This window comes from Penaeus vannamei, unplaced genomic scaffold (genome assembly GCF_042767895.1).
Source record: "Penaeus vannamei isolate JL-2024 unplaced genomic scaffold, ASM4276789v1 unanchor806, whole genome shotgun sequence".
Taxonomy (NCBI): Eukaryota; Metazoa; Arthropoda; class Malacostraca; order Decapoda; family Penaeidae; genus Penaeus; species Penaeus vannamei.
Genome location: NW_027213810.1, coordinates 1 through 12,901, shown reverse-complemented (window position 1 = coordinate 12,901; position 12,901 = coordinate 1). Strand labels below are relative to the sequence as shown.

The 12,901-nt window shown below is 40.5% G+C and overlaps 1 protein-coding gene across 1 annotated transcript; it reads left to right on the top strand.

The window, feature by feature from the left end:
• The first annotated feature begins 2,867 nt into the window (after nucleotides 1-2,867).
• Nucleotides 2,868-10,372, top strand: LOC113817836 (glutamate-gated chloride channel subunit beta). The gene is made up of 5 exons (XM_070119846.1): nucleotides 2,868-4,016; nucleotides 4,839-4,989; nucleotides 5,461-5,561; nucleotides 6,805-6,949; nucleotides 10,177-10,372. Exons 1-5 carry the CDS (start codon nucleotides 2,932-2,934, stop codon nucleotides 10,348-10,350), a joined length of 1,656 nt encoding a protein of 551 aa, XP_069975947.1. The 5' UTR covers nucleotides 2,868-2,931; the 3' UTR covers nucleotides 10,351-10,372.
• Nucleotides 10,373-12,901: the final 2,529 nt, after the last annotated feature.

The following is a 12,901-nucleotide window of genomic DNA, read 5'->3' as shown; positions in this document are numbered from 1 at the left end:
TAGTACTGTATTTAGACGGTCAAGAGGTGATCCGGGAGGAGGAAGTCGAAGCAGGGAGAGTCGACGTCCAGCACCTGCTTTTGGGCCTCGGCGTGAACATGGGTTCGAGTTACGCCTTCAGTGGGCAGATTACTCAGGTTTGTGATGTTTGTCTTGCGATTCATATTAATATTTTGTGTTTCTGTTGTGATAAAGAAAAAAAAGGATTAAATGTATACATATACATATATATATATATATATATATATATATATATATATATATATATATATATATATATATATATGAAACGTATCCATGTTGACAAATGTAGAAGAGGTATGAATGAGACTGGATATCTCCACAATACAAAAGATGTATTTGACCGGTTTCGATTACGTCTTCATCAGAAATACATACATAAGAGAAAATACATAGCATATATATACTACATAGGAGTTGGTAGATCACCTGACGACTGTGACCTCGCACTCGTTACGTGCATAATTGCAGCTGCGACCTTGGACACTTTAAACCTACCTGATGTGGTGTTCATATTCTTTTCTGTCGCGATGTATGCAGCTTCCATGACCTTCCTTTTAGGTTTACTCAATCCTTCATGGATTACTTCGGCTTCCTGCCAGTTCGGTAGATGTCCAGCTTCATCTACATGAACTACCATGGCATTGGAAGTCCTGTGGTGACGGACGTCGGCTCGATGTTCGATGATCCTGGTGTTGAAGCTTCGTCCCGTTTCACCAAAATAGGCCTTATCGCAACCGCTGCAGGGTATGCGATATACTGCACTCTTGGGGTTGCTTTTCAACTGCTTCTTGTCTCGTATCATATCATGTATCTTTTCCCCGGATGTGCTGGCGATTTTCACCGTTTTCCAAAGTATTTGCTAATCGACTGGGAAACGTTACATGGAGGCAGTATGAGGAAGTTAGAGGATGTCACTGGGGTTGATCTTGCATGTTCTCCGCCTTCTTCCTGAGGTTTAGCAAGAGACCTTTTGGGTACTTATGTTGCATAAAAGAATTAATTACATATGTAACCTCAGTCTCAAGAAACTCAGGGCTGCAGATCCTCAGTGCCCGGAGAAAGAAGCCAATTACAACCCCAGATTTTGTTTTGCTCCGCCCACAGCAGCAAAACAAAATCTGGGGTTGTAATTGGCTTCTTTCTCCGGGCACTGAGGATCTGCAGCCCTGAGTTTCTTGAGACTGAGGTTACATATGTAATCAAACACCAGGATCATCGAACATCGAGCCGACGTCCGTCACCACAGGACTTCCAATGTCATGGTAGTTCATGTAGATGAAGCTGGACATCTACTGAACTGGAAGGAAGCCGAAGTAATCCATGAAGGATTGAGTAAACCTAAAAGGAAGGTCATGGAAGCTGCATATATCGCGACAGAAAAGAATATGAACACCACATCAGGTAGGTTTAAAGTGTCCAAGGTCGCAGCTGCAATTATGCGCGTAACGAGTGCGAGGTCACAGTCGTCAGGTGATCTACCAACTCCTATGTAGTATGTATTTGCTATGTATTTTCTCTTATGTATCTATTTCTGATGAAGACGTAATCGAAACCGGTCAAATACATCTCTTGTATTGTGAAGATGTCCAGTCTCATTCATACCTTTTCTACAATATATATATATATATATATATATATATATATGTATATATATATGTGTGTATATATATGTATGTATGTATGTTTGTATGCCTCACGAGTTGATAATTTTGGTAGCGGAATGTCATCTGTGCCTCCATATATGAGAATGAATATTTTTTAAATCCATGATGAACTAAGCATGCGTTTTTATGTTATTACCTTGTTGCAGTCCCCGTTTTACGAAATCGCGTACTCTTCTCTTGTCTTTCTTCCCTACTTTTTTTCTTTTCCTCAGGCTAATTTCTGGAGTCGCGCTCTCTCCGAAAAGCAGGTCAGAGAATTATCCGACTGCACACTTGACCTTGGAGGTGACCTCGTATCGTGGGAAGGAGAATGGAACCTGACCGAAGTTACTGTCGAGAACATACCAAATAGCAAGGTCAGAATGATGAAATTGTACCTTTTGAACCTAACACTGTAAAGAATAAAGAAAATTTAGAAAGGGGCCTCGTTAGGAAGGTGTGTGATGGAACTCAGAACATGGTCATGTGAGCGAGGTAGCTGGTCGATAAAGGGGATCTGTCTCCAATGATATTTGCAGGTGTGCGACAAGGACGAAGATAACACCACCTACATCCTTTTGGCTCTTCAGTCATTCCCTTCTGCCGCCTCCACTTGCAAGGCGATGGGCGGCTACATCCCCGCGCCCACGACCGTTCCAGGTAAGTCGAGCAGTAACTAATGCTTTTGAGAACATCAAGACACGCAAGAAATTAACAATCTGCATAGCTTCTTGAAAATTAACATAACGCGCCCGCATCGCAAAAACAAAGGCATCTTGCTCTTCTCTCTTCGTCTCGGTATTATGAGCAGTGTGTGTACTCATGTGTATATGTGTGTGCGTGTAATATATATATATATATATATATATATATATATATATATATATATATATATATATATATATATATATATATGTATATGTATATATATGCATATATATATGTATATATATATGCATATATATATATATATGTATATATGTATATATATATATATATATATATATATTATATATATATGTATATGTATATATATATATATATATATATATATATATATATATATATATATGCATATATGCATATATATATATAATATATATACATATATAAATATAGATATGTAGATAAATAGATAGATATAGATATAAGTAGATATAGTTAGATATACATTTTTCTTTCTTTTTTCTTTTTGTCTTTATTATCTATTTGCATAGCTTCTTGGACGCTAGCCTTAACGCTGCTGCCCTCTCAACCAGGTATCATGAGCACCCACGACCTGATCAAACCCTATTCTGATCGCTGCAACGGCGGGCGGCTCTTCGTGGGCGGCACCGACGAGGCGAAGGAGGACGAGTGGAGGGACGCCTTCACGGGCGAGCTGCTGGCCTTCCCGGAGCGCGAGGACCCTTTCTGGGGATCCGGAGAGCCGAACGGATGGCGGTTCCAGAACTGCCTGACGACCCTCGGAGTGTACGTGTCCGATACGCAGTGCCTGAGGGAGAGTTGTTCGGTGTGCAGGACCCCGAGCCATCAGGTGTGGACGCTGAGGGGCATCTGCGAGGAGGAGACGAGGCACTACTACTTCACTTCGTCGAAGGTCGGCCTCAACGCCACCGCTTTCCAGGGCTACACGGGATATGTCATTGACGCCGCTAACGAGCTGTGGGTGTTCAGGGACGAAATCAAAGGCGTTGTCATGGCGACGCTCAACGCCACGGAGAACGAGCACCCGGTCGGCAGGAGGCTCTGGAACTTCGAGCAGCCGCAGTGTGACCAGGACCCCGGCCCGAGGTACCTGTCGCTGATTTCTTGTCGCGACGGCCAGTTCGCCTGCGACGACGGTTCCTGCATCGCCATGAGGCTGCGCTGCGACATGAAGTACGACTGCCGCGACAAGAGCGACGAGGTCCGCTGCGCCATCGTCGAATTCGGTCCTCAGTACGAGCAGACTCTCCCGGCGCGCTCCCCCGTCAACCCCTCCGGCGTCCTCCTGCTCTCCGCGGACGTCCTCATCGAGACCATCAACATCATCTCGACCGACATGATCATGGACGCCTCCTTTGTGCTGGAGCTGAGCTGGCTCGACAGCAGAGTCACCTACCAGAACCTGAAGGCGACGACCTCTCTCAACCTGATCCCCTGGCACCTGGCGCAGAAGCTCTGGGCGCCCACCATCCTCTTCACCAACACGGACGGCAACATGAGGACAGTCGTCGACATCGACTCGACGCTCTATGTCGACAGGGGCAGCGGTGCCTTCCAGACCGACCTGACAAGGCCTGACGTGGGTGCGTCGTCGAGTTTCGTTTATATCATTTTATTTATTTGTTTACTAACTTTCAAAAAGTAGACGGATGTAGACAGTTGGCTGGACGCAGAGTATAAGCACATCCTCGTACAGTGCCTATACTATACAGTAACAGATAAATGGTGGATATTTGAGCGCGTGCGTTATCTATATCAACACCTAATAGATAATAGATAAATGGCAGGTTGAAAAAATAGACCAATTCTTATTTTAATGTTTATATAAGCAGACAAAATAGACATAAAGACAGGTGCATACCACGTCTTCCTTGTCTAACTTTATCGCTCATGTGACGTAACTGACAAGCTTAATTATGCCACTCCGTTTTCTTTTTTCCTCCAATGTTGTAAGTTTTAACTTTTCCAGTATAATCACAGTATTAACAGGACTGATAAATGAAGACCTACTTAGTTAACCATTTAGATTAACAAAGAAAGTTACACCGAAGAATAAAACTTACCAAGAGGTAAGAAAATTAACAGTAGTCATGTAAAGTTAATAAACAAGGAAGATGGATGGAATGCAAATACACTAATCATTAAATACGTAAATTATCATACAGCATGATAATCATAACAATCTTAATTCCAATCCAATAACAATTACGTTTTATATAGAGATCGAAAAATAACTAATCATTCATGGTCAAAAACAATTGTTTTAAGATAATCATAATAAAATTGGTTTTTTAACAAATGTAAATCATAATGAGATCATAACAATGTTAATTCATAGTCAGTTTCAATTACCTTTCTTTAGATATAGATTATAATCAGGTCATTACAAATCTAACATTTAATCATAACAATCACAACAGTGGAACTCTACCCTGGCTCGTCGACGATTTTATCCATGTCAAGGAAATACAGCATCCAGTTCAAGTGCCATTTTGACCTGACCCTCTACCCGTTCGACTCCCAGCATTGCTACATGAAGCTCAGGGTTTCCGGCTCGACGTCTGATTATATCGGCTTCAACCGCAATTCGACCGCCAGGTATAACGGGTCTGAGGTACGCGATGTGGTTTGGTTTAAAGAGGTTATCCCGCGATGAGACTGTCCCGTTTTCTTTAATCATTCCGTTTTCTATTGTCGTTTTCCTTTCTCGTTTTTTTTTTTTTTTTGGGGGGGGGGCTTTTCTCATGTTCGTTATGTTTATTTGTCTCTCTCTCTCTCTCTCTCTCTCTCTCTCTCTCTCTCTCTCTCTCTCTCTCTCTCTCTCTCTCTCTCTCTCTCTCTCTCTCTCTCTCTCTCTCTCTCTCTCTCTTCTGTCTGCCTGTCTGTCTGTCTGTGCGATAGATAATTAACCATAGGTATCCTCTTTCGTGTGCCATTCTAATTTCCAAAATCCCCTCTCCTTACGCCGATCTATAAATTTCCACGATTAAAAGGAAATCAACAATCACATGCAACATTTCTGTAAATAATCATAACACAAATGATCCTATTCATATCATGCATCTCATTTAATCTCAATCTCTAGCTGTTGATGGAGTATTCTGTCGGCGAAACGACGCTGAGTGTGGACAACAAGGAGGAATTCGCGGCACTGAAGGTGAAGCTGGAATTGATACGGAGATCGGGGTAAGACAAATGAAAAGTGAGGTGCACAGGCAAAAAAGGAAAAAAAAGAGGATACTATTTTCTTTATTTATGCGTATATTTTCATTGGCTTTGGTGCTGATCTATTCGTTGGTTGGTGAATATCTATGATTTTGTTTCTTTATAATATAATCCTTTCCTCCTCTTCCTTCTTTTTTTCTTTCCTTCCTTCTTTCCCCTCCCTTCTCTTCCTTTCCTCCTCCTTCCCTTCCCTCCCCATTATTCCGCCTTCCCTCCCACCTCCACACATCCCACCCTCCCTACCTCCCTTTTTCCTTCCTCTCTCCCTATTTCCTTTCCTCATTCCCTCTCTCCCTCCCTCCTTCCTTCCCTCCTTCGCTCCCTCTATCCTTCCCTTTTCCCCGCCCTCTTTACTTTCGTTTCCTCTCTCCCCTCCTCCTTCCTTCCTTCCCTCCATCCTTTCCATTCTACCCTCCCCCTTGTCCTATCCTACCTTCTCTCCCTCCCATATTTCCTTCCTTGCTTCTTTCCCATCCTACCATCCCTCCTTCCCACCCATCCTGAATTCCCATCCTCCCTCCTTCCTTCCCATCCTCCCTCCTTCCTTCCCTAGCTCCTTCCTTCCCTCTCTCTCTCCTTCCCTCTCTCTCTCCTTCCCTCCCTCCTTCCTTTCCTCCCTCCTTCCTTCCCTCCCTCCTTCCTTCCCTCCCTCCTTCCTTCCCTCCCTCCTTCCCATCCTCCTTCCATCCTTCCCTCTCTCTCTCCCTCCTTCCTTCCCTCGATCCTTCCCATCCTCCCTCCTTCCTTCCCACCTCTCCCTCCTTCCTTCCCATCCTCCCTCCTTCCTTCCCTCCCTCCTTCCTTCCTTCTCATCCTCCTTCCTTCCTTCCCATCCTCCTTCCTTACCTCCCTCCTTCCTTCCCTCCCTCCTTCCTTCTCTCCCTCCTTCCCATCCTCCCTCCTTCCTTCCCTCCCTCCTTCCTTCCTTCCCATCCTCCCTCCTTCCTTCCCTCCCCTCCCTCCTTCCTGCCCACCCACCCTCCTTACTCCCCTTCCTCCCTCCTTACCTCGCTCCTTCTTTCCCTCCCTCCTTCCTTCCCTCCCTCCTTCCCATCCTCCCTCCTTCCTTCCCTCCCTCCTTCCTTCCTTCCCATCCTCCCTCCTTCCTTCCCTCCCTCCTTCCTTCCTCCCCATCCTCCCTCCTTCCCTCCCTCCTTCCTTCCCTCCCTCTCTCCCATCCTCCCTCCCTTCTTCCCTCCCACAGGTACGCCATACTCAACATCTACACTCCCTCCCTCACCCTCATCATCATCAGTTACGTCACCTTATTCTTCCGCGCTGACATGTTTGAAGTCAGGGTGATGTCAGCTCTCACGGCGCTGCTCGTTCTGGCTACGATCTTCACGCAGGTCGGTAGGGTGGGGGCGATTGTGTATGTATGTGCGTGTATGTGTGTGTGTGTGAGAGAGAGAGTGTGTGTAAGTGTGTGTGTGTGTGTGTGTGTGTGTGAGTGTGTGTGTGTGTGTGTGTGAGAGAGAGAGAGAGAGTGTGTGTGTGTGTGTGTGTGTGTGTGTGTGTGTGTGTGTGTGTTATTATATAGATAAATAACAGAGATAGAATTTAGATATACACGGTTAGGTATGATAAACAAGGAGAGAAATCAACAAGAAAATATACAAAGATAAACAAATAGAAAGAGAAATATACAAAGATACAGACGAGAGGACAGGAAGACACTGAAAAAGGCAAACATTATATGATTTAATAGATTCGCGATTCTACAATCTTTCGAAAAAGAGAACATGCAACATTTTCTACGTTGCCTGACTATCCTATTTTCAGCAGTTCCTCTTTCTTCCATCAACACCTTCCTCTCACCCATACTTTCCCTATATATTTAGAGAATTATTTATCCTCCTCTCCTCTAATTTTCTCATTTTCCTCTTCCTTTGTCCTATCGACATTCCTCGCCTCCTTTTCTATGCATTCTAATTCATTTTTCAATTCTTCTTTCTCCTTTTCCCCTCCATGTACTTCTCCTTTCCATCCTTTTCCATCCTTTTTCGTAGTCTCATCTATCCCCCTGCATCTCCTTCACTTTTATCCCTTGATTCCAGTCCTTCCTTCCGTCTTTATCTCCTTTTCTTCCCTTTCTCTCCCCATTCCTCCGTCATCAGCCCTCTCTTTACTTCTCAACTTTTATCTCCTCCTATTCACCCTTTTCATCCATCTGCCCTCTACCCTCTCCCATTTCTCTTCATCCTCTTCTTCTTTCCTGCTCTCATTCCAATCCTCTCATTCCTCCTTCCCTCCTCCGCTTCCTTCTTTCTTTTTCCTCTTCCTTCCCTCCTTTTCGCCCTCTCCTGTTCCTTCCCCCCTTCTCGCATTCTCCTCTCCCTTCCCCCCTTCTCTCCTTTTCCTCTTCCTTCCTTCTCTGCCTTCTCTCTTCCTGTCTCTTCTCTTATTCCTCCCCCTTCTCTTCCTTCCTCCATTATCCCACTTCTTCCCTCCTTGTCACCTTCATTCTCCCTTTCCTTCCCTCCATCCCCCATCCCTTCTCCTCTTCCTCCTATTCCTTTCTTCGCTCCTTCTATCCCTTCCCTCCATCCTCCCACCTTCTCATCCTTCCTTCCCTCCTGCATTTTCCTTCCCACCTCCTCCCCTTCTCTCCTTCCTTCCCTCCTCCCTTCCCTTCCCCTCACCGTCACTCCCCCTTTTCACTCCAAGCGCAGTCCTATATCTGTCAGGCGCTTCTAAACTATTCATCCTAACGACCATAGACACGCGGCGAAAAGGTCGTAAGGTGCGGCAGTTCATCCGATTCGGTCGTTATTTCTGTTAAATATGAATCATCCTAGTCTTCTCTATCTCTTTGGTTCTTTCTCATCTCCTCTTTCTCTCTTCTCTTATTTTCCATTTCCTCTTCCTTGCGTCATGCCCTCCTTTCTTTCTCCTCTCCTTCCCTCTTTTTTTTTCTTCGTTCCATCTTCCTTTTTCACTTCGGTTATTTCTTAATTAAATAAGAATTATCCTATCCTATCTTCCTCCTCTCATTCTCCCTCCTTTTCTCCTCCTTTTTCATCTTTTCCTTTACCATTATTCTGATTGCCATTTGTCAGCAAAATAAGAATCATCTCTTCATCTCTATTCTTCTTGTTTCTCCCCTTCTACCTTTCTCCTTTTTCTTCTCTCATTTTTCTTCTATCCTCCTATTCCTTCCTTTCTCTTTCTCTTCTTTTTTCACATCCTCTCTTCCGGGAGATTACACTTCCTTTAATTGTCAAATATGAATTATCCTTCTATCCTCCTCCTCTTCTACTCTTTCTATCTCTCTTTCTATCTCTATCTCTCTCTTTTCCTCTCTTCCTTCCCTCCTTCTATCTTTTCCGTCTTCACAGTGGCTATTATTTCTCAGTTGAATTTCATTTATCCTATCCAATCTTCCTTCTCCCATTCTTCATTTCTCACTTCTCATTCCCTCCTCTCTTTCTCTTCTTCCTTCCTTCCTTCCATCCTTTTCCTCTTCCCTCTTCCCTCTCTATTCCGGAAAAGGAATAGCAATAACGGATGGTTACGGGGTATTTCTAAACAAATATAGGTCGAGATGAATGTTTGTGTGTGATATGTGGTTCATTTGTTTGACGTTTTTATCGTCTGCAAAGAGATTGTACAAATGGTAGGTTGCTTGAGAACCCGAATCAGGGTGTAATGTGCTGATGACCGAACATAAAGATATGTCATTTTACGAGCCGTAGTAGTTGTAATACAGCAATCATTTTGACAGTTATTTAGTATTTGTTATATATAATTTGCAGATGGATAGGTACATCATACGCACACGTGCAAGTACACACACACACACACACACACACACACACACACACACACACACACACACACACACACACACACACACACACACACACACACACACACACACACACACACACACACACACACGCACACACACACACACACACACACACACACACACACACACACACACACTTCATATACATATATATATATATATATATATATATATATATATATATATATATATATTGCCTCCAAGCCATATGCAAATTACAGTGACAATTTTCTCTCAAAAGACAGAAGCTTGCTTATTGTATAACGTAAAAATGTCGACAGTGAAGTAGCAAAAGAACAATACTAGCCTTTATATGTACAGCAAATATTCAAGCAATGAAACACACAATAACAATCACTATAATGAAAGAGATGATATTAACACTCCACAAGATATAATCAAACGATATATCAGAGTAATCTTTAACTAACCCTAAATGAATAAGTACTAGCGGGGACCCTTGCAACTTTCATGGAACATCGACCACAAAGCACGAAAAGCAAGTTCTTCAAGAGCTCATCCAAATCACCTGTGAATAACCCATTTAAACCATCCTTTCGTAGCAACCCATTACTCCAGTCATTAAAGATGGACAGGTGATAAATGTACCCCTGGCGTCCTTTTAATGGCACTTTACCTTTTTTGCGGACTCACTTTTTCTTTTAAAAGCCTTTCACGCGTGTTTTTTTTCCGTCCTTTAACGATCTTTATCTTTTTTCTCTTCTATTTCGCGTTTTTTTTTTTTTTTTTTTTTTTTTTTAATAGGTGTCCGCCGCCCTTCCTAAGACATCGTACTTTAAGATGGTGGATATTTGGCTTCTGTTCTGCATTATCCTCACTTTCGTCATCATCATCTGGCACACCGTCCTGGATATTCTTCACAACCAACCCAAGGCGCTGATGGTGGCTGGCATTGGGGATAACAAGGTAGGTAATTAGAGAGGGAGGGGAGGAGTGGAGAGAAGAGAAGGGGGGAGGGGTGGCAGGTGGCGGGAAGGGAGGGTTGGGGAGGGAAGGGAAGGGCAAGGAAGGGGGGGAAGAGAGAGATTAATAGAAAGAAAAGAGGGAGGGACGGAGGAAGAGGGTGGGGGGGAGGAGGAAAGTCAGACGTTGGTAGACAATGAAAGAAGATAAAAACTGAGAGCGAGAAAAAAGAAAAGGATGGCAGAAATAAAAAAGCGGGAAAAACTGTTCGAAACTCTGTACGTAAAAATGATGACAGTTAGAAAAAAAAAAAAAAAAAAGAAGAAGGAAGACACCTTACAAATTAAACACGGGCATTGGATTCCATCTAATGATTTCCCACATTTCCTTCCTCCAGGTGAGACCATCAGGCATGAGCAACAATTGGACGAAGCAAAAAAGTCGGGCCGAAAAAGCTGTGACTTATTCGCACACTTCGGTTGTCGTCATCTTCTTGATCTTCAACATGGCATACTGGTTTTATATCCTTGTTTAATAACGGTTTTCTGCTTGGGAAAAGAAAAGGAGAAAAGGGAAAGAAATAAGAAATCTTGACGCATTCAGTGTACGCTATGCGGATCGGCAAAACAAAATGACAATAAATGGGAAATCTTGAAGTATTCAGAGTACTGCACATAGGGTATATCAGGGGTGGCCAACTGGTCGATCACAAGCCTGTTTTTAAGTCGATCACACTCCCGTACCTGTTAATAATTCGTCCTTCAGAAGTCATACAAATAACTTCAATAGTATATCCAAGTACTTATGATACTTGGATTATCATATTTTTCTTTCTTTCTGGGAATAAATTATATTCATATTTATAATGATGGACATGTCTGAACTACATGCAATTATAAATTTGAATCTTAGGCTGGTAGATCGCATCAGGGTAACTGTAGAAAAAGTAGATGATCTCTCGCCAAAGGCCGGCCGCCCTTGGGTGCAGGGTTCCTGCCTTCGTAATCGCTTACTTGCGCGTCTTAGGCAGATGGCAGAGCAGTTCGTAGAGTCTTGGTAAGAATGCTAAGAACAAGAGTAATGACGGCGATGATGATAGTGATGATGATAAAAATAATAATAATAACGCTGATAATGACATTTGTAATAATGATTTTCTTGATAATGGTAATGATAACGTTAATAATGATTATAGTATTGATAGCTGTAATTATAATAATGATGCTAATAGGGATTATAAAAAAATGAGATAATCATAATAATAAATGATATTATTATTGTCATCATAATTATGATAATGATAATAACAGTAATAACAATAAGAATGATAATTATAGCAGTAATGATAATGATAATGACAGTGATGATAATAATAATAGTAATAACAATAATGTTTATAAAGATGATTATGATGATACTGATTATAATAATGATAGTAATAAAAGTGATACTATAATGAGGATAATGTTAATGATGATGAAAACCTGGTGATAATGATAATGATAATAACAATAATCAAAAACTGGTGACTGATAATAATAATAATAAAAATAATAAGAATGGTGATGATAATGTTAGTAATGTTAATGATGATATTCATAATGATGATAATGATAATTATAGTAATGATAATAATGATGATAATGCTTATGATTATAACTATTATTTTTATGTTATTGATATTGCTTTTGATATCTTTATCATTATCATTAAACCCTTATTATTATTATCATGATAATAATCCCCTTTTCGTTATTCTTTTTTTTTTTTTTCATTTCCATTTATGTTTTATTTTCATTCCAATTTTAATTTTATTTTTTTTTTTTATTATCTCATCATTGTTAGTGATATTACCATTACTATCATTACACTTTACTATTACTGATATTATTGCTATTTTCTATTGCTATTTTCATTGACATCATTATTATTATCATTATTGTTATTATCATTTTTTTATTATCATTATCATCATTATTATTATTGTTATTATTATCTTTACTATTATTGTTATTATAATTGTTATTATTATTGGGATTACTATTATTATTATCATTATTATTGGTATCCCCTATTATTATTATTATTATTATTGTTACTATTGTTGTTTTTATTATTGTCATTATGATGCTGATGCTGATTTATGCTTTATGCTGATGCTGATGCTGATGCTGATGATGATTATTATTATTGTTAGTTAATATTATCACTATTATTGTTTTTATTATCAAATTTTTATTATTATTACTATCATCATAATTATTATCATTGTTATTATCATCATTATTATTAAAATCATAATTTATCATTATTATTACTCTTACTTTTTTATTATTATCATTGTTGTTATTTCTATTAGTATTGTTATTATTATCATTATTATTAGATAACTCTTCTCTTTCTAATTTATATTATTACCATTACTATAATATTATTATATATTTATTATAATTATGTCATTATGATTATCATTACTCCTCTACCAATATTAATATCATTACTGGTATTATCATTATCTCCACCAAGTTATGATTTTGATAATAAACGAAAATGTATGAAATGGTAT